The 22,447-nt window shown below is 43.9% G+C and overlaps 1 protein-coding gene across 1 annotated transcript; it reads left to right on the forward strand.

Annotated features, from left to right (window-relative positions):
- The first annotated feature begins 8,936 nt into the window (after positions 1-8,936).
- On the forward strand, positions 8,937-17,974 carry TIGAR (TP53 induced glycolysis regulatory phosphatase). Its single transcript, XM_021546059.2, has 6 exons — positions 8,937-9,141; positions 10,460-10,497; positions 12,287-12,408; positions 14,963-15,040; positions 15,984-16,094; positions 16,524-17,974. The coding sequence occupies exons 1-6, from the start codon at positions 9,110-9,112 to the stop codon at positions 16,980-16,982; spliced, it is 840 nt and encodes a 279-aa protein (XP_021401734.1). The 5' UTR covers positions 8,937-9,109; the 3' UTR covers positions 16,983-17,974.
- The last annotated feature ends 4,473 nt before the right edge of the window (positions 17,975-22,447 follow it).

The following is a 22,447-nucleotide window of genomic DNA, read 5'->3' on the forward strand; positions in this document are numbered from 1 at the left end:
TCTCCTCTGCCCCTCTTGACTTTTTATCTACTTTTCCTTCTGAAATGGTTCATTCTAAATACAGCAGCATGTTTGGCATGAGGGCAATTCCTTTTACCCAGCCGTGGGCCGAGCCAAAGTTCCCAAGTGTTCACGGTCAGTGGGGGGAATGCACACATTAATCCCGACCTGTTGGCTGGGCAAACCACCTCCAACCTTTGGATTGCAAGATGTGGTGGATCATCTAGGAAAAGCATTATATTCCTTTACAGTGCTGATGTTTCATGTCCATGTTAATGTCTGGCAGCTTCTTAGCTTGGCCACAAAGACATTTAAATTATGCTCTGTCCATCTTCCCTTGTAATAGGCCCTCACTGTGTTAAAGAAGATGAGGTTTGGTTTGCTCCCTCATCTTTCTTCCCCCCCACTCCCCCCACACACCTTTTCAGCATTTCATTAACTTTATTGATCCACAGTGAGCGTTTTTGTAAACCATTTCATTCGAAAAGCACTTTGAAAATTGTTCCTAAGGGATTAAATGAAATGGTTTATGACAATTTTGCCAAGAAAAGAAAAACAAAAAAAAAAAACCAAAAAAAAAAAAGAGAAAAAAAAAGAAAAAAGAAGAAAAAAAAGAAAGAAGTCACAAAAGCAAGGCTTTGTATAGCTTTTTATAGTCAATATTTTCCAGTATCTGGTGTACTCGGTTAGCTGTGGTGTTGCTGGAAATACCAACACCCGCTTCAGATGACATTCCTGTCATGACATTCCGGATAAAAGCCTGACCATCTGTATTGTTCAGTGTCACAGAAGGATCTTAATACCACCTGTGTGTTTATCTATGGACAAGGAAAGAAAATTGTTGGTGAAACAGCCATGGTGGTAAACATCGAGGTGTGTGACTTGGAGTTTTATTACAAAGGTGTATTCAGTGTACTTGAATTTATTTTCCTGCTCCACCTGTAACGAAGAGGCATTTAGATGGCAAAGAAGTTGGAGCAACTTTTGGTTTTTTTGGTTCTAGTTTTTTGGGTTATTTTGGTTTGGTTTTTTTTGTGGGTTTTTTTTTTGGTTTTTTTTTTTTTTTTTTTTGCACAATTTTATTAACAGTTTGCAGATATCCAATACGAAGCTGTTGGTTGAAATGTTAATGTTCGCATTTTTAACACAAAAATCCAGAAAGAACATGCTACTTTGAAGAATATTATATGTATGGACTCAGCCTATTTGGCTAGATGAGGGTAGAAAATGGAGTAAGATTCTAAGGTTTTGGTTTTTTTGGTTTTGGGGGGTTTTTGGTTTTGATTTTTTTTTTTTTGCGCTGCTAAGAAGCTATGATTTGTTTCATTCTTATTCACATTAACAGTACTTAGCTGTATTGTTTCACTGAGTGTGCTGCTATTTTATAAACATTTTTATAATATATTATTTTACTGCTTAAATTTCAAATCCTGAAGTAGATGGTTAAGTGGAGATATGATGAGTTCTTTGATTTACTGGAAATGCCCTGTACAGGTTTTTTTTCCCTATAGCGTGTTCATGATTTTTTATTTTATTTTATTTTATTTTTTCCTTCTTTCTTCTTACTTTTTTTTTTTTTTTTTTTTTAATCTCCTTCCTTCCTGATCACATTCTGCAAAGATGGTATACTTACCTCAGGTTTGCTGGACAAGAAATGGTTCCCATTTTCACAATACCTCACACAGTGACAGTTTGGTTGCCCCGGGGCCCGCCCGGGAGAGGTTGCAAGCAGCTGAGGCGGGGCACTGGCTCCTTTTTGGTCTCTGGTATCCTTTTCATAGTGGAAAAAATGCATTGACTCTCCACTGGTGAGCAGGTCTGTTCTCCCCAAAGCTGCTGCTGGGCACAGCCTTGGCCTCACCTCCCACCTCGACGTTCTGCGTTGGGAGCACCCGGAATTCTGCGGACGTGTCTCTGTCCTGGAGGAAAAAAGTAGCTGATGTTGTTGAAGCAAGACTGTAGAGCCACACACAGATCAGATCAGATCAGGTCAGATCATTCCTTGGCAGCCCTGCCCCTTGGCTTCATGGGGAGCTGTGCCAGAGGGTCCTGATGGTGGGGTGACCTCTCCCAGTGCTGGCACTGTGTCCATCATCTGGGCGTGATTTGCTCCATGCCTTAGTGCAGGTGTAGGCAAGACCTGTGTTTAGGGTGCCTGCCCCTGCTCTTCATCCAACCTCCTTCACACCCACAGGCTGATTCCTGCTGTGGAACACAGGGCTGATCCTTGCCATGGAACACGGATGATCCCTGCTGTGGATCACAGGGGTGATTCCTGCCGTGGAACAAAGGGCTGATCCCTGCTGTGGAGCACAGAGATGATCCCTGCTGTGGATCACAGGGCTGATCCCACTGGGTCACCCCTCTGCAGAACTGAAGAGGCAGGGGCTGAGGGCCACCTCCATGGTCGGCTGCTCTACAGCAGGCTGGGGGCGAGCTGTGGTGGAAGGAGCAGCACCCTTCAGCATTCCCACTCCCTGCAGGGTCCTGGTGTGTGTCCCCACCAGGGTGAGGAGTGTCCTTGGCTGCAGTGACATGCTGAGCAAGTGCCAACCCTCTGGTTACAGTGTGCTGTTTGAAGGCTGCAAACCCTACAACTTGAGCGCTTTTACATTAGCTTTCAGAATAAAATGACTGCCTAGTACTCTCTTTTAACAGATTTTAAAGGAAATGTGTTGTTTCTGCAAATGAGGTGTGAGATTTTCCCCTCCTGAATTGCAGAAATCGTAAACCTCCCGATTGATTGATTAAAAAAGAATAGAAAATGTGTTGCTGATTTTGCCTTCCCAAGTGCCAAAGGATTGGTACAGTTGCTAAAAGCGTTTTTCTTTCAGCTTCCTATTGATGGTACTTTGATGGTCTTCTCCTCCTTCCCATTACTGTAGTGTAGGAGCACCTCATAATGTATTTATTTGTGTTTCCAACATGCTTGTGAAAGAGAAAAATACCAATTAATGCCATGTCAAATTAATTCAATGTTGATGATTTATGCTTGAGTAATTGGACAGCTCTTAATTACTCAGCAAACCACCTGGCCACTGGATTTTTTCCACTATGTTTATTACCATGTTCTCATGTACCTCAGAAATCACTCTTGGTTGCACAGTTTCTGTTCTCAAACTTTTGTGGGTTTTGTTTAGTTTTTTTTTTTTTTTTGGTTTTTTTTTTTTTTCTTTATTGAGTGTGATGCCATATCAAGTCAACGTTATTCTCTCACAAATGTGCTCTTTAAGAGGTGTGGATGACTATGTGGTCAGGGTATGCTAGAAAGTGTGGTAGTAGACATCAGTGTAAACAAAAGTATTTAGAAAGTACATGAGGTTGTTTTTGATGGATAAGACTGATACGGTGTAGTCTTGATTGCCTTTTAAAAGGTTTTGTTCAGTGTTGTCATTTTTATTAATAACCTATTGTTTTGACTAGTTTAAGGATGGTTTTAAGAAAAGTGTTTTGGCGGGATTAGGTATGCTGTATGGACAATAAACTCACCTTGACCTAAATGTACTTGCCTTGCTTTTATTCCTGCAGTGAATTTGGTTGTGTCACTCATTCCATGGTGGTGTTTCCTTAGTGGGATTCTAAAGCCTCTGATCTGGATAGATGGTGTTAGCAGGCATATAAAATGAAGGCTGCAGTCACAGAACAAGCCTGCCTCTAAAATGTAGCTGCCTTCCCACTGGATAGGCAAATTCTGGCATGTAAGCCCTTGAGATGCAAGGAGAACAAAGTCCTAAAAAGTGGTAAATTGCAGGATCAAAATACTTTATGGTAATCAAATTGAGCTGGTGAAGGGCCACATGGAGTTCACATTTTTGCAATGAATTGAAATACAATTTAAATCTTCACTCAGTTGTTTGTTGCACTGGAATGCTACTGCAAAAATTGGATGGTTTTTCTTTCTGTAAACCTGGGGAAACCGTGAGTAAAAGGAGTGGGATTTGTGGTGAGGTCAATGAGTCCATTGTCCAGAGTCTGCTTCCTCAGCCTGTGGCCAGGAGGGCAGGATACTCAACCTCTCCTCTCCCACATCTGCTTGTGGGTGCCTGCTGTGAAGTGACCAAGCTCCTGTGGGATGTGTTTGGCCTGACCTCTCCTCCACTGCCATCCAGTAGCAGTTTTCTCCTGAATTTCCAGCCCTTTTTCACCCTGGGAACAGCAGAGAGACTGAAGAATGAGTAAGAGGCATTTGGGCAGACATACTGGGGAAACATCATCACAAAGTGAATTATACTGCCAAACCCAAAGATAAATGAAAGGAAAATACCCCAAAAGACAAACTTCAAGATAAAATGAACAGGGAAAAGGAAAAAAACCTGAAAGAACAAATATTGCTAAAATGAATAAATATATGAGCAAAAATAAACAGAAACAAATAGAACAAATAATGCATGGAAATATGAATTAACTATGAATTATATAATGAATTTTAATGAATTAAAAATTAGTAGGAAATAGGGATTAAATTAGGAGGCTGGGGGTCAGAAGATACAGATATTTCTAGCCATAATCACACAGTCTTGAGACTTGTGGTTTTAGAGAAAGTCTCTGAAGACTTCCCTGCCAAATGTCTTGTGAGCCTCACATTTCCCAGTTTATCTGCACCAGAGTTAGAGATTCTAAAACATCACAAGTCCAGGGTTTTCTCTGATCACCATTGATCAACATGACCAGCACCTTCTAGCATTTAGTAGGCTCAGCTTGGAGCCTGTGCAGGACTGGAACTGTGCAGTGACCAAGCCCTGAACAGATTGTCTGGAAAGAGTGTGGAGTCTCCCTCACTGGGGATATTCCAGAGCTGTCTGGACACAATCCTGTGCTCTGGGATGACCCTGCTGGAGCAGGGAGACTGTACCAGATGCCCCAGTGTGGTTCCTTCCAACCGGACCCATCCTGTGTTTCTGTGATTGTGGTTCTCTTTAAGAGGGTTCTCAGAGGTGATCTGCATTCCAGCTGGGCTGCTGATGTTCCTGCTGATGCAACCAGGAGACAACACTGAAATTTGTGGGAGCCTCAATGGGGACACTTGCCAGGGAGAACATCAGGTCAATGCTCTGCTGGGCTCCAGGGGCACTGTGAGGAAGGGCACCCCTCAGCAGCAGTGGCATTCAATCAAGACCTATTAGGATTAGAAATTAAGGTGAGTAAAGCGCTGAGGTATTTACACTGAGGTAAGAAAAAACACTGAGTTTTGCTGCAACCTGCTAGAGAGAGAGAGAAAGGAGCTGATGCAAAGAAGAAAACAAGTTACAGGGAAAATATCTGTCTCCTTAAATGCCTGTCATTCTGTGGAAATGGTCTTGCCATTGAGTTTTCTCTAAAAATAAACTGAGTTGTTATATGAGCTCTTCCAAAATGCAACATGCAGAAACTGCAAGAAGAATTAGGCCGGAGCACTGAAGGAAGAGGGAAAGGTCAGCAGACCGGCTGTGTTTGACTCCTCAGATTACTCAGGAACCCTTCTTAGAGCAAAAGCTCTGGTTCATCTGACAGAGGAGCCACAAGCATCCCTGAAGAGCAATAGATTGACCTTTCTGATGAGGGTTTTCAGAACTTGAGCAAAGCTGTGGGTGGGACATAACCAGCTGGAAGATGAGGGATGAAATCAGCATTTTCATCCTGCACAGTCAAACAAAAATTTATCTCAGTTTTTTCCAGCTTCCTCACATTGTCTCTGAGGGGAGAACACACCACACTCTGCAGCCTCACGAGGGGAAGAGGAGGGGCAGCTCTGATCTGTGTGACCAGGAACAGGACCCAGGGCACGGCTGGAGCTGTGTCAGGACAGGGTTAGGGTGGGTATCAGGAAAAGGTTCTTCCCCCAGAGGGTGCTGGGACACTGCCCAGGCTCCCCAGGGAATGGTCACAGCCCCAAGGCTGCCAGAGCTCAAGGAGCGTATGGACAATGCTCTCAGAGATGCATAGGGTGGGATTGTTGGGGTGTCTGTGCAGGGCCAGGAGTTGGACTGGATGATCCTTGTGGGTCCCTTCCAGCTCGGGATATTCTATGATTCCATGATTAAAAATTCAACTTGTTTGCTTCTCCGAGAAGCTTGTTATTCCGATTACTTTGGATCTGCTTCTTAGACACAAGGAAGTACTGATCTTTCTGGTGCGCGCTGATGGTGATGTTTAATCTGCCAGGTTTAGGTATTAGGACTTGGCCTAACGCTACAGTAGAGCTTTGCAGCAGCAGTGCCTAAACCGCGGGTGCGAGCCCGCTCGGCGAGCGCAGCGCCAGGGCGAGGGGCGGGATCCGCGATCCCGGGAAAGGATAGCGGCGAGGGCTGCGGGGCGGGAAGGGCCGCAGCGGGCGCTGCAGAGCGCGCGGGCGCCGCCGGGGGACGCCCGCGCAGCGCCCGCGGCCCTCAGGGCAGCGCCGCGATCCCGCGGATCCCGGGAACATTCCCGGGACATTCCCGCGGCTCCCGCAGCCACGGCTCCGGCAGAAGGCCGGGTGTTCCGCCTCGGGGCGAACCGGCTTAAATCAGTGACAAATGTGCCCGAAGTCACTCTGCCGCGAACGAAACGGAGGCCCCGGCTTGAGACCTGTCCGCAGCACAATCTCTGTGGAGGATTTGCCTCTCCTCAGGCCAGCGCATCCTTCAGAGGAGCATTACACAGGCAGAGAACTGCAGTGACACAGAACTGAAGGAATTCAGCAAAGGTTTCTCTTGGGTGTATCTGTAAGTGCAAAGAGAAATATCAGATCCCAAATGACAATTTAAAAGGGAAACCTAATTGAATGGCTAAGCCATGAGGCTCTCAGTCAGAAGGTACAGGTTTTCCAAGCTGTTCTCTCACAAAGCCAAAGCGGCTTGTGAGTCACCCAAAGTGGGTGACTTCAGACAAAGTCTCTCTCAAACTTTGGACTGTCACTTTTGCAAAAGGACCTGTACAAAAGCATGCACTTCGAAGAGATGTTAACAGGGTAGGCTCATGTTTGAGGCTTGGTCCTCTAAACCATGCTTGAGACACAGCTGGAGTTTTATCACCGCAGCAAAACACAGTTGTTTTTAATAGTGATACAACAGAAATAGGTCGGAGCTGGTTCAGTTGGCACTGAAGCTGATTCAGTTGGCATTTACAGGCAAGACTGCCACTGGTGTCACTCCTTGAAAATGTGAGTTCCAAAATCTGTGGAGGAGAGGCACTGCAGAAATTTCAGGTTAATGGCATGCTGTGAAAGGAGGATAAAAAAGGAACAAAACAGACAAAATTGTTGCATTAAATATTTAATTTTGCATCTGCTTCAAACAGCTATCAAATGAAACAAATCATGTTGCAGTCTTCATTTAGAATGTATTTGGTGTTAAAGCACAAACCATTTTCAAACTGAGGGCAGACCTCTGGGCAACCCAGAAGAATTTCTCAGATTTTTAGATAGCATTTATTCAATCCGGCTGAGAAATCCAGAAGGAAATGCACTCAGCTAACCAACTAATATATTGGTTAATCACACTGTCTCTAAGGCATAAAACTTCAGCTTTCTGAGGGGAAAGGATGAGTTCCAGTCACTTCTTGTGTTACTTTGTCCATTTTACCAGCAGGAATTTCTAGGTTGTCCAGAGAAGCTGTGTCTGCCCCTGGATCCCTGGAAGTGTCCAAGCTAGGTTGGACAAGGCTTGGAGCAACCTGGGACAGTGGAAGATGTCCCTGCCCATGGCAGGGGGTTGGAAGTGGATGAACTTTAAGGTCCCTTCCAAGCCAGGCCATTCCGTGATTCTGTGCAGGACACAACCAGTGTGGTCCCAGCTGTGTGTGGGTGCTGACATCTCACACTGCTCTGCCTTGGAAACTGCTCCTTTAAACTATTCCTTGGAACCAGCTTGCCTTTGCTGATGGTTACTCCGGGGTGTGATTTGGCTGCCCAGGCTTCTGACATGTGAGTAATGTCCTTTATCAATCTATATATAAATATCAATGTATTGATACTGCTCTGAGCAAAGCACTGCTGCTCATCAGCGTTAGCTGATGTAACCACACTGCACATCACCAAACGTTCCGTGTTCTGCAACGTGGCAAACTTGGTCCATCCCCTGGTCCCGGTGTGGAGGAACATACTCAGTGCAGGGAGCTCGGGGTGCAGCTGCAGCGGAGCTGCAGGCTGAGCTCCGGAGCAGCTCAGCTGAGACAAGAGGACGGTAATTGCCCTGTAATTGCTGGTAATTCCCTTTCGCCCAGCATAGCGCCTTGTGGCACCAGGCAGGGGATGGACACTCAGAGGCACGGCAGGAGATGAAAACCCATCTTTAAAAAGGACTTTAATCACAGACCCTTAATCTGTGAGGGTGTAAAAGCGCAGGGGTTGCCTGGTGCTGCGTCCCTGCCGGAAGGCCACCAGCTCGGGCTCTTGTTTTGTCATTTAGCAATTGCACCGCGATTGAAGTGTTTTACAGAACTGGACATCTGAGACTCTGGTCAGGGAAACCTGGAATTGAGTCAGAAAGGAAAGCCGGTCCGACTGTGTGTGTGGGGGATGCGGCTGGGAAGGGGCTTCAGTTCCAGGTCAGGAGCTGCGAGTGGTCACTCCGGGATGCTTAGACCAGGAAGTTTCCTTAACACCAGCGTTGTGAGACGCTGCGAAACCCAGAGTTTTAAGGTGAAAGCCTCCTGATTGCAATTGCAGAGTGAGAATGAGGAAAGGTGCAGCAGTGCAGGTGTGAACCTCACACTGAGCCCTGTCCCAGGCGCCACACCCGCGGGGCGCTGAAATCCCACCGGGGCCGGTGACTCCACCGCCGCCCTGCCGCCTGTCCGAACGCTGCTTTGCCCTTTGAGAATAGAATTTATTCCGATGTCCAGCCTCCCTCTCGTCCTGCCGCCTGTGGTGCAGGAGCAACGCCAGCTATCCCCTATGAACTCCCCACGAACATTTCCCGGATCCTCCTTTTCTGCCGGGAGCCGCCTCCGGTGACGTCAGAGCGGGACGAGGGGCGGAGCCGTGACGTCACGACGCGGCGCGCGGCGCCGCAGAGCGGGCAGCGGGACGTGCGCTCGCCTGCGGTCCAGCTGCGCACATCTGGGTGGCAGCTGCGCTCCCCTGCGCGCACAGCTGGGCGCACCTGCCCCCGTCCGCGTTCACCTGCGCGCAGCGGAGCTGCCGTGCGCCATGGTTCGGTTCGGGCTGACGGTCGTGCGGCAGTGAGTACCGCCCCGCCCGCTCATCCCCCGCGGGGGCCGTGCCCCGGCGGCCGCGTCCCCTCCTCGGTCACGCGTGGGCAGCGGGAGGGGGAAGCTGAGCAAAAGCTCTCAGGCGGGGCAAGGGTGGTGTGAACAGTTTTCCTGTGAAACGATAAAGTGGTTATGACTCAGGTGGTGACTTTTTTCCTCCCTTTTCTCTCCTCTGCTGACAGAGGTTTGTAGCTGACTGAACCAAGTAGCTCCAGCTTCCTGCAGCGGTCAGGGGAAAACTCAAATTTGTAAGAAGGCTGAGCTTTCTCTTTTACTATAAGCCCTGTGGGCAACAGGAGAAAGAGGATTTTGTCCCTCTGCCCTGCTCTACTGAGACTGCCCTGCAAGGCTGCATCCAGCCCTGGGATCCCAGCACAGCAAGGACAGGGAGCTGCTGGAGCCAGGCCAGAGCAGGGATACCAAGGGGATCAGAGGGATGGAGCAGCTCTGCTGGGAAGAAAGGCTGAGGGAATTGGGATTGTTCAGCCTGGAGAAGCAAAGGCTTTAGGGTGACCTCAGAGATGGAGAGAGACTCTTGATAAGGGGCCTGGAGTGACAGGACGAGGGGGAATGTCTTCACACTGACAGATTGGCTGTCAGGTAAAGAAAGTTTCCTGTAAGGGTGCTGAGGTTCTAGCACAGCTTTTCCAGAGAAGCTGTGGCTGCCCCTTTCTGGCAGTGTCCAAGGCCAGGCTGGCCAGGGCTCTGAGCAACCTGGGATAGTGGGAGGTGTCCCTGCCCATGGCAGGGGGTTGGCACTGGGCGATCTTTAAAGTCTTTTCCAGCCCAGTTCGTTCCATGAGTTTATGATTTCTTCTGCTCTGACTTCCTAGGCTCTTTTTCTTTCAGGTGTGCAGCTCTGCTGCTACCCTTGATAATCTCTGGAGCTGGTTCCCTGTAAAGGCCGGAGAACCAGCTGCCAACACGTGCTTGTCAAAATAAGGCCCCAGGGTCTTCCTGCAGCTCTGTTCTCTCCAGCATGGAGGTGTAGTTGTTACAGATAAATTGTGCTGCATTTATGATAAATTCAAGAAATCACTTCTCTTACTTTTATTCCAGATGGCTTTGCCTCATTGAAAACTGCAGCATGATAGGAATTGATTTGCAAATGTTTTTTTATTGTTATAAAATCTTAGTGTGCATTCTTTTGAAAAGAGTTTGTGCTACATTGTGTTACATTTCTTTTACATTCAGGTGCTGCTGTCTCTTGCTGGTATTCAACGTTTTAGAAAATCCACTTAAATGATGACAAGTTAATTTTTTTGTTGTTGTTTACAATCTCTTTCAGTGGAGAAACGAGGTACAACAAAGACAAGATACTGCAAGGTTAGTACGATTTATTCTGTTAGCTTCTTAGAGATGGAAAATCATGGTGAAATCCTGTCACCAACTGCTCAGATGTCATTAAGCAGTAATACTGTAAACCTTTAGAGACTTTACATGTAAGACAGGACATGACTTTCATAACGTTACGTATTTTAAGTCACCCTCCACAGAATATCAACAGATGCTGATGTACATTGTGTTTTAACAGGAGCATTAGAAGAGTTCCCTTTTCTACACAGGGAAAAAGTATGTTGCATGTAATCAAATAAAATGTAGCAGATCTTTTACTAGAGGACTCCATAGCACTGTGTTAAATCCCAGTAATAGGAAGTTTGGGAAAAGGGCTTCTGGGAAAAGGAGCTGCAGAAGAATGTTTAAAGATCCTGATGTGAAGGGGGCTGTTGCCTCAAGAAGGGAATCTGTTACTTGCAGTAAAAACTTGCAGTAGGGTAAGGGAGAATGAAAAGTAAAGGTTGTTTAAATGCTTGAATTGTTTAATCCCAGCTCTTTCTAGGAAGGTAGTTTTGATTAGACATATTTAAAACTAGATTTCACCTTAGTGGCTGCTAGCTTGTGAACCCAGAACACAGTGAGCTGCCTGGATATCTGCTGCAGGAAAATCACAGCTAGGGTTGTGCTTTTAATAAATGAGCTTTCTACAATACTTCATATTGTGAAGGAGAATTGTGCTTCCAGATTTTCCTCCCTCTGACATTGCCATTTACAGTTCTTGCAACATAGATTTGTGCTCATACTTTGCTTGCTTAAAAATATTGAGGATGTCTTTTGATTTCCTAGCTCCTTGGGTCAAATGATGTGTAGTGGGTTCCTCTTCAGTGTAGAGAGAAAAAGCTTCTGTTTTTGAGCAAGCCTCTTCTGAACTGAGAGGTATAAGCCTTTTCCAGCACACTGGGGTCAGATGTCTCATGTGTCGGAATTACAGATGAGGTGCTCAGAACTCAGGTTCTGTACCCCCGTTTCCTGTCTTTTGCTGTTGGATTGTGCATTTCTGGGTGGAAGTAGTTTATTTTCATAGTTCTGATGGGAATTTCACTCTCTCTGCTCTGGCTTCCCGCAGAACTAGAATGGATAAAAGATGTGGATGTAGCAGTCTGTTACACATCTGTTCCTCTGCCACAGTTCTGGGTTTTTCTGCAGACTCTGAGCTGTGCAGGAGCACACCTGTTCAACTCAAGTTGGATTTCCAAAGTGCTGCTTCTGTCAACACTGTCCTAGAGCTCTGTGACCAGTTATTCTCACAGACCTCCTGGCTGGAAACAAATTTTGGGAGGTTTGCTGCTTTTCAGCTGGGTTTGCTCCAGCTTACGTGAGCGTTACTGTTAGTGTGTGAGGTTGAGAGAAAGAGATCACAATGAATTGTGTTTGCATCTCATTCTCTCAGCAGTATTGTCCTCCTTCTTATTTACATTTAGCAAATCTGTTTATTAAGTTTCAGCTGTGAGATACCTAACCAGTGACCCTTCTAAAAGTGGTCACATTTATTAAATGTAGGTCTCTGTTTTATGTTTCAATTTGTCAAAGGTATAGATGAATGTAATTATCATTGAAAAGGATCCTTCTGTCTTCTAGACTTTACTTTTTATCATTAAATTTGTGTGACTGAGTTAGGGAAGACCAGAAGAGCAGTGACTTTTCCTAATGATTGGCTTTACTAAAGGAGAAAGTTTTTCTTATGACTGGGAAATTTCTTTATTGCTGACATGCCTGGTCAGCTGCTAAATGGTCTAAAATTTTCATGTCTTAATGTTGTGGGATTTTTATTTTGTAGGTCAAGGAGTGGATGAGCCACTTTCTGCAACTGGTTTCAGGCAAGCAGATGCTGCTGGTTTATTTCTCAGTAATGTGAAGTTTACCCACGCCTTTTCAAGTGACCTCCTTCGAGCAAAGCAGGTACGTGCTTCTTGAGGCAACAGCTGGCTTCCAGATCTGGCATTTATTTGCTGTTGGTGATGCAAAAATAATGCAGTGACAGAGCCAAAAGCTGCCCCTAGATCCCTGGAAGTGTCCAAGGCCAGGTTGGATGGGACTCTGAGCAAGCTGGGATAGTGGAAGGTGTCCCTGCCTGTGGCAGGGGTTTGGAACTGCGTGGTGTCTAAGGTCCCTTCCAACCCAAAGCAGTCCATGGTTCCATGATTTGCCATTATTTTGTGTGGGCATTGTACTTGCTAAAGGAGTAATGGGGGCTTTGAGGTATCACAGACAGAAATGAGTTTTTTTCTGAAGAGGCAAACCAGATTGGCTGCATGCTGTGTTCTTCTGAGGGATGCAGACCAATGCAGGCAAGGTCAGGTTTTGCTGTGAAATCAGTACAAGGATCATTACATGGGCAGAGATGTTGGATTTTGTCAGGCATCTCACACCTCTTGCCTTGATGCAGTAAATATACAATATCAATTAAATAAAAAGGAAAAAATGACTACATGGGATCACATATGACCCTGTGTGCAAAATTATTAAATACTCAACATTAGGGAACCAAAATTTTTAAAGTTAGAGGTCAGCTGTTCTAGGAAGGTCACGTCTCCTGTGGATGCCCTATCTTTAATTCTCTCTTCTGTTACTGATTCTGTGTTTTCAAGAGACATGGAAGGGGTTGAAACTCCTAAGCCATTCTTTTTTGTTTGCATTTTGCTGTGTTGTCCTGCTAGAAGTCTATGAAGCTGTGTTGTAAACCAGATCAACCAAATGTAGTATAAATCTCCTTTTTTTTTTCTCGAAACATACACCATCAACCTTGCTCATCAGTTTTGCAGCACAATTCCAATAACTGCTGTAGCAGCACAACTTAAACAGAAAACAAAAGAGACAAGTAGGGAAGAGTGCAATAGTTGGATATTTTAAATATACAGAATACCTGCCCGTGTCACTTCCTTTATGTGTGTGAATGGCAGTGATGATATTTTAAAACATTAAGAGTGCTTTCTAGCTTTCATAAAACTTTCTGTGCTGTGTGCCTGTTCTATGAGAATTGGTTTGGGATTTCTTTTCTTATATTAGAGACAGCCTTTTCCATGAAGACCACTTTCAGAATTGCACTCTCCTGATGTGAAAGACCTGAATTTTTCCTCTGCATATAGGAAATGTGTTTTGCCATTTGTTTGACAAGCTGTTCAGATGTTGGGAAAGCTTTCCCAAAGATGTATAAAGCTGAAGTTTCCATGTGGTCAGAACTCCCTTTCTTGGAGCTGCAGATCTATGAAGGGCTTGTTACTACACTGTCACTTCACAGCTCGAGTATGAGAGGAATGTACAAGTTCTGTTGCAGAAGAAGAAATTCCTGCATATAATCATACAGATAACTGTACTATGCATTACACAAGGAAGTGGTTTCAACCCTGTCTTTATTTCTGCCTTATTCTTTGACAGAATGTTAAAGTTCCTAAGCAGTATGTTACATGTGCCAGTAATACAACAAGGCACATATTTATGCCAGAATCCAAGGAGCATTTTCAAAATGAGTTCTTTAAATGTCAGATTGATTTGGTGTGGATTTTGCACAGCCCAAACTGTCTGTGAAGCCAGTGCAGCCTTCACACTTGGGTGCATGTAAGAACCAGGAGCAGGTCAGCTGTCCCCTGGTTCTCAAGAAAAACAAGGAGAGGACCCAGAGGAGGCCACAGAGATGATGAGGGGTCTGGAGCACCTCTCTTATGAGGGGAGACTGCAGGAGCTGGGCCTGGTTAGTCTGGAGAAGACTGAGAGGGGATCTCATTAATGCATAGAAATATCTCCAGGGGTTGTCAGAGGATGGTGCCAGGCTCTTTCCAGTAGTGCCCAGGATGAGGAGCAATGGACACAAACCAAAACACAGAAAGTTCCACCTTCCAACATGAGGAAGAATTTCTGCACACTGAGGGTGGCAGAGCCCTGGAACAGCTGCCCAGGGAAGGCCTGGAGCCTCCCTCTCTGGAGACATTTAAAACCCACCTGGACTTGCTCCAGTGTCACCTGCTCCAGGTGACCCTGCCTTGGCAGGGTGATCTCCAGAGGTCCCTTCCAGCCCTAAGGATTGACTGTGGCAGCCAGATAGGTGTCAGATGTTTTTTCAGTTGGATTAACTGAGCAGTTTTGGGAAACACAGCTGTGAGTCTGGCCCAGGTGCTACATGAAAAGAATGTGTGGATATGATTGCTTTGTGTTCTGTTCAAGAGAAGATGTGGCTCTTATCCCAGTAAACTCTGCTGACCACCTCTCATGGGTACTGTTTCTTCAGCTGTTCTGGACTTTGATTTGGGAAGGAACTGCCAGAAGATTGCAGCTTTTCTATTTTTATGGCCTCGCCTTGGCCATCTATCCAATTCTGCCAGCCTGGTAGCTGAAAAACTTAGTATTTTGTTGATTTGGGTTGTTGGATGCTGCTAGTGGGATTCACCTTGGCTGTGGTGGTGTAAGGTGGTTTGTCTATCTTCTGTCCAGTTGATTTGGCTGTATATTCACTTTTTAGACTGCTGCTGCCATTCTAGGGAAAAACAGGTTGTGCAAAGATTTGGAAATCAAATACGATGCGAGACTGCGAGAGAGAGTAAGTGCCAAAAGAATTTGTTGTCAAATATTGAACAATTTGAAAATATAGCTTTCTGCTGATGGGTATCTTGGCATACGGAATGGTAGATTTAGCAGTGGAGAGCACTATCTGATGTGTTTTTAATCACTGGAAACTGAGCAATTCACATCAGGGGCAATAAATTGTTTGCAGAAGGGTGAAGCAGAGCCAAAATTAAGTGATGAATGTTGTAATTATGATGCTTTAATTATTTAAATAAGGTAATGTTTAGTGTTTGAGGAGCAGCATGTGATTGTAGCATTTCCTGTTTGAATCTTTTTTCTCTCAGAAATTCCAGTTCTTCCCTTGAAATTAGCAAGGCCTTATTATTTATTTTTAATTGCGAGGGTACTTGTGTGGTTTTGTTTCTTTTTTTAAATGTCTTTTCCAAAAATTCTGAATTGAAGTTGGATCCATCCTCTGTTGTGAAGACTTCACAAGTCTTTAGAGAAAATACTGATTTCTTACATGTGAAAAATAATTCCTTGTAGCATTCCTGCAAGCAAAAGGAAAATGGTGTTTATCCTTATGGGAAGGGCTTCCTACAGAAGCTTTTGCACTGTGACCTCAGTCACAAAGACTTGGATTTTGCTGGGGATGAGTGTCAGTGGAAGAAAAAATCTCCACACAAAGATGAGGGTCATGTTTTGAATGTCCATGCTTTAAATGAGATGCTGCTCTTAGTGTATTTGTCTACTAAGCATATCTATCTATCTAGATACATTTATATGTATATATATATCTGCTATTTAAAAGGGTATGTATAAAGATATTTCCTCATCTAAAACTGGGATAAAATGTAAAAGGTTGGGAATCCAAGAAAACAAAGCTGAAGCTTCACAAAGTGAAGAGCTGTTTGCAGCCTCTGGGAGGGGTACAGGAGACCTGACACATCCTGCCAAACCCCATTTTTCCCTTACAGAAATATGGTGTTGCAGAAGGAAGACCTTTGGCTGACCTCAAGGCTATGGCAAAGGATGCTGGGGAGCAATGTCCTTCATTCACGCCTTCCGGAGGAGAAACACTGGATGAAGTATGGTATTTATTTATTTATCTATCTATGCTATGCTTTCTAGGATTTTTAGCACTGCAATTGCAGCTATTGGGAGCTTCCCACTGAGAGCTCAACCCAGCCAGAGATATTCTCTAAGCTAAAAAATACTGCTTGGTCTGATAACAGCGGCTACCAAGAGGAGAATCCCTTTATAACTAAAATACTGATTTTGAGACAGACTCCTCATGAAGCTGTGGCTCACAGGAGGATGATAGCAATTGTTCTCTGGAGGGCAGAGGAGTTTGCACAGCAGTCAGTAACTTACATTGGCTTCTGAACCTTGTCTGTGAGAAATCTTTTGTCTTTTAACTGAAACAGTTTTGTGTCAGATTTCTGAAAGGCCAAATCTTGTGCTTGCTTCACGATGATCTCTTCATTCTTCAAACACCTTTCTGGTTTTCCCTGCAGGTGAGAGAGCGTGCAAAGGATTTTTTTGAATTCCTCTGCCAGCTGGCTGTTGAGTTGGAGCAGAAGGAGCATGGCAAGCCTGGTGCCCCAGGCAGGAGCTCAGGAACATCTGGAGAACAGTTTGTTTTCCCTTGGACAAACCACTGCAGTGAGGCAGAGCCGAGCTCTCAGGGCAGCGGATCTTCCACGGTATTAGCTGCCAATATTTTGGTGGTGAGTCATGGAGCCTACATGAGGAACTGGATTGGCTATTTGGTTTCAGATCTCAACTGTACCTTACCAGCAAATTTAACCAAGTCCCAGCTGTCTTCTGTCAGTCCCAATACCGGAGTCAGTCATTTCATTATAAAACTTGAAAACGGGAATTTGTTAAAACCCAATATCACATGTGTCTGTCTTAACCAAGACTCTCACTTAGTGGATGTGGGAGCTGAATGTGTAGCTTCAAAAGTGTTTTAAGAGTCTCTGTGGGGGGAAAGTGGAAATAGATAACAATTTTGCTAAATTTGGGAAAAGTATCTGTAGTAATTACTGGGATAGACTGGAATTGCTGACACTATACTGCAAATAGGGAGACATGCAACTGCTTGCCATCTTAAAAACCACAATTTGCATGGTCCCAGTGCCCAGTATAAGTTTGCAATAGCAAAATAAAACAAATATTCTCTGTTCTCAGAAACAATACTTGCAGTCACTTGCATATCTGCTCCTACAGCACATATTTTAAACACCTCCTTTGCATTACTCCATAATTATTTTAGTTACCTCCAAGTGAAAGGGTTGGGGAGAGGAGTGGTACCTCAAAGCTGAGCTATACTGTATTCTTGTTTTATTACAAAATGCTATATTGTAATATAAAACATACATGTTGTCTTAAAATAAATTTTGAATGCAATAGTAGAACCTAGGAAGGAGCATTGCCCAGTGGGACAGGTTTGGTGCAGAGCCAAGGATTTGACTCTGACACTGAATATCTGTGAGACTCTGGGCAAGGCTCCTTTCCATTTGTAAAGCAGAAATGATGATAAACCTACCTCGCCAGGAGTATTTCCTAATAAATTGTTCAGGTTGTTGAGATCTCTGTTGGAGAGCACTGTACACAAACACAGAATATTTATTTTTAGCTGTGAGCAGGATGAAGAACCTTGTGTGCATGTAGTAATGGTCTCTTTTCTGGAAAAGGAACTTTCTCTCTGGGGTGAGTTGTACCTGACTGGAATCCTTCTGTCAGCTGCAGTCATGCACTTGATTCTATGAATATTTTTACCTAGAATGAGGCAAGTTTGATTGTTTGGTGATTGTTGGTGTTAATACTGCATTCTTTCCCCACTGGGGTGTTTGTGGTGTTACAGTGTGAGCTTATCTGGTTTATGTTATTTATAAGATTCACATATTTTTTTCGTCATTTGCGCATTTTAAGCCTGTTAAAAAAATAAAGGCTCCTGAATAGATCTCCCATTTCATCTGTATTTCTTTTGAGGCAAAAATCTTTCTTAATGTTGTCCTGTGAAGCTTTGCTCAGATGACATTACTTTTTTTCCTTCTTGGCCTTTTACTGTGAAAAAGACTCTTTGGACGTTTAAAGGTTTCCATAGCTCTTTTTCAGTAATAAAATAATTCCTTCTCAATATACTGAAGGAAATAAGTCTTCACAGGAAGCTGGAATTGGAATATGACTTTTGCATGGACTCCTCAAGCTCTTTGTGAAATGCAGAAGGCTCATCAAAACTAAATTGATGGTTACAGCCAATGAAGATAGAAAAGCTTTAATTATGACTTCTAAGAGAGTTAATGGTAGGAGAATGGGGCAAGAGTTCATTCTGAATTTGCCTGTCCCTGGTAGTGTCAGTTTATTTCAGGCAGGTTCCTTGCTGAAATAGCATTCACTATGTTATTCACATAATTCCCACTTACATAGCAGGGAATTCTGCCAGTGCTTTAAACCGCTGAAACTCCTCTGGAACTGCTACATCCTGAATTTTGCCAGGCATTCCATCAGTTCTTCTTGGAACCAATCATCAGTTCTTAATGGAGTTGAAAATGCATGAGGATAAGTGGAGATGTGACACATTTTTCTCCCTAATTCTGTCATTTTATCAAATATTTTAAAACACACTTGTGATTGGGCTGCTTCTCATTTTAAAAGGTTTCTTTATCTTTTTTGCCTGCTCTCAAGCAGGTAACTAATATTTTGTTCTTGTTGATGATGCCATAACTTAGGAGAACATCTGCTATGTTAAGTGCTTTGCCACTGCTTGGGTCTCACACTATTCCCAGAGGGGTTTTTGACTCTTCCTCTATAATATGCTTTGCCCTCTTTTTTTTGTATTTATAGGTTGTTAAAATTTACATCCAGCCTAAGAAACTCATATGATTGTTTTCTTTAACTTAGCATTAACAAATTCTTTCCTCTTGTAAGTCTCACATGGGGCAAGTAGATAGTACCTTGGTGCCTAACAAGTTAAAATACCAAAGGGTGAAACCACTCAGGTTTTTTGAACAGCTCCTATCTTAATGAAGTCACATTTTTCAGTGAAAATGCATCAGAATCTCCCTATTCAGACTTTGTAAAACACACTAAAATGCTGCAGACACATCTGCCAGTGGCCAAGGGGGTACAAGCAGTCAAGAGTGTCCTACAGTTGCCCAAATGTGCTTTTTCCCTCAGTATGTGCTGTTGACATTGCTGGAGACAGGATACCAGCCTAGGTGGGCTTATAGCCTGTCCTAAAATAGTTGCATTTGTTATTTCTCTTTTGTTATGTCACACGTCAGGTTCTTTCTGCATTAAAAAGTCACTAATTTTGGAAGCTTCTGAAGCTAATTCTAAAAGCTGTTTTCTTTAGGAATGTGTACAGTACTCCTCTTTGAGTTTTTACATCAACACTGAGACTAAATCTTTTTTTGGTCAAATGACTCTTGTGCATGTGTACAGTAAATCTTACAGTTTATTTGGATCATGGGAAAGGAGAGCTGCAGTAATAGATGGGTCTGGTAGGAATAGTAACAGAACACAAATATTTGAGGGACTACTGAGTAGTGCCAATGGATGCTCCATCTCCTCACAGGTCTGCCTCTCATCTATGGTGAGCAGCTATCAGGCAGAGAGCTCTGGTAGTACCACAGTTTCCTTCCTCTAAAGCAAAGATATTTTCTCTATTCCCACAGTTCTCTGTTGAAGACTGTTGTCCAGACATATCCCTGCTTTTGCAAAGGTGCAGGATTTTCCCTTTTTTTTTTTTTTTTTTTAAATTTAGAACATAATTTAAATAGATGCTTTCTCTAGCCAAGCTTTTGGCTGCCTCAGATCCACAACCCACATGCCTGGACTTAAAATATGTCAGGTTTCCCCCAGATGTGTCCTGCTTTTGAGGGCTTTGGCCGTGTGCTGGAGGTTTTTGGATCTTGGTGATCCCAGACAAATGGCAGCTGCATGGCACAAATGAACTGCACAGTGATTTGTGAGCTGCTTCTCTGGTATCCATTGATATGGCAGAGCCACTGTGGGGCATCTGTGTGTGGGTGGTGACTCCAGTGCCATTCAGGAGGGTCTCATGTGAAAGACAGCTCTGCTGTAACCTGCAAACAACTCTGGGATTCCTGGGGTGCAGGGACCCCATGTGGCACTGCATTGCTTACCTGAGTGCCAGAGTTTGGCAGGAGGGTTCCGAGGGCACAGAGGGTAAGGCACAGGAGGATTCTGGGGTAAAATACAGGAATCTTGAGCAGGCTGTTACTGGTCACCAAAGGAATGCTCCTGAGGTCCAGGCAGAACTCCTTTGAGTGTAATATTCTTTCCTTCTGATGCCCAACTGGGTCATCCAGCCATAGCTGAATGGGAGCAGGGTGGTGCAGGACACTTGACTGTAATAAGTTTTGAATGTGTTTTGGAATAGCTAGCCATTGAAAAGTGAATTTGCTGAATTTAAAAGCTGAGGTGAAAAAAGGAGTTTTGATTTCAGAGGGCAGGAGTCACAAATTTAGTTTTAGAATCATGAAATAGCCTGAGTTGGAAGGAACCCACAAGAATTATTGAGTCCATCTCGTGGCCCTGCATGGAACAGGCCCAAGAATCATACAACTTAATTCTACTTCTCCAAAGAAATTTAAATAATGGTTAATGCAGCAAATTCTGAAGGAGAAAGTAATTACAGACAAGAGAGGTAAATGAAACCTGGAATCTAATTAAATAAGTTTTTATCATAAGTAGTTCACAGTAGAATAAATGGGTAGTTCTTTGATGAAATAACTAATGTATAGGCAAGGGAAAAATGAAATATGATCTAGGTGAATCTTAATTGAATGGTTAATGCCACAATGGAAACCATCAGCTCAGCTGGAAAAGATAAATGTTGCTCAGGAGAAAAAACATGGTGAAGAAGGCATGCAAGGAATTAGTGGGCATGGTAGTAGTAATGTCCAAGGTCAAGCACTGAGCTGGAGTAAAACTGCTTTTTAAGGCTTTTGGAGGCAGGTTTTTTTTTTTAATGACTTTGAGTAAAAATACAGAAATGTGGAAATATTAGTGAGAAGGCATCATCAGTAGCTATGTGAGGCAGAATAGCATGCAGAGGAGGAAATTATGAACTTCCAATATTGCAACTGCTTGAGTCTTCACAGAATGGGTCAGGCTGGACCCTGACAGTGGCTCATGTAGTGCTGCATCCCTGCTCCAGCAGGGCCATCCCAGGGCACAGGGCACAGGATTGTGCCCAGATGGCTCTGGAATATTCCCAGAGAGGAGACTCCACACCCCCTCTGGACTGAACAATCTGTTCAGGGCTCTGTCACTGCCCAGGACAGAAGCTGTGCCTCCTGCCCAGGTGGAGCCTCCTGGGCTCAGTCCCTGCCCGTGGCTCTGGTGCCATTGCTGGGCCCCAGAGCAGAGCCTGGGCCCTGCTCGGAGCCCTCCCTGCAGAGGCTTTTAATTTACCAAGTATCTTTTATCCCGAGATCTTTGAGCCAGGATCACAAATAATTCCCAGCAGGACTGAACTGACAGACCTGTGGTTTCCCATTGCTTGTAAAAGACATTTCCCAATAGAGGTTAAAATCCCTTCATGTTCAGTCTAGACCTACTAAGACACTGTTTTTCTCATCATCTTTCACAGAACTTTTATATTTAGGGTGTGTGAAACACTTAGGAAGCTGAAACCTGTGAGGCTGGAAGTCACAGGGGACAGCAGCACACAAATATTTTCACACACTGCTGCTACCATTTATTTGTTCATTCAAGTACTTCTGGAAGGAGGAGCTTGAACAGACAATGCAGAATCCACCATTTGAAGAGAATGGAAAAGTTTATTGATACTTTGGTAAAAGGAAATAGTCTCTTTAATACATAATTATAAATACTTATAAATATTCTGCAGGACTTAAATAAATAAATAAATACTGTGACATAAATAAGTAATGTTTTCTTACTAGCTGTGATTGCCACCATCTCCATTGAAGAATAAATTCTTTTAGGTTTTGATACAGTTCCCTATAGTTACAAATATGTTTTTTTGGAAAATCCACCATGTATTCAGTCTTAGCTTACTTATCCTCTGGCTACTGAGTGAGCAATCCTTCTTACTCTGTTCTAGTGTAGGAATTTAGAGATGGTCTATAGATTTAACTCCACCATTATTTCCATCAAAATTTAATGTGGACAGAGCTTTTAATGGTTCCAGTTATTGTAGGGCAGCTGCCTCAGAGTCCTAGAGAGGAGCTCTGTGGAACTTCCAGCAATTAATGCAAAATACAAACTTTGTTGGTGTACTTGAAGTCCAGAGCTCTCAAGGAGCAAAAGCCAAGAATAAAAGTATAGGAATCAGGTAAACAGATCAAACTAGAACATAAATAAGATCACACCTCTCCACTGTATAGACAGCAAGTTAAAAAGTCATGCTGTATTTTGAATAAGTAAGAAAAAGCACAAC

This window comes from Lonchura striata, chromosome 5, assembly GCF_046129695.1.
Source record: "Lonchura striata isolate bLonStr1 chromosome 5, bLonStr1.mat, whole genome shotgun sequence".
In the NCBI taxonomy this organism is placed as follows: domain Eukaryota; kingdom Metazoa; phylum Chordata; class Aves; order Passeriformes; family Estrildidae; genus Lonchura; species Lonchura striata.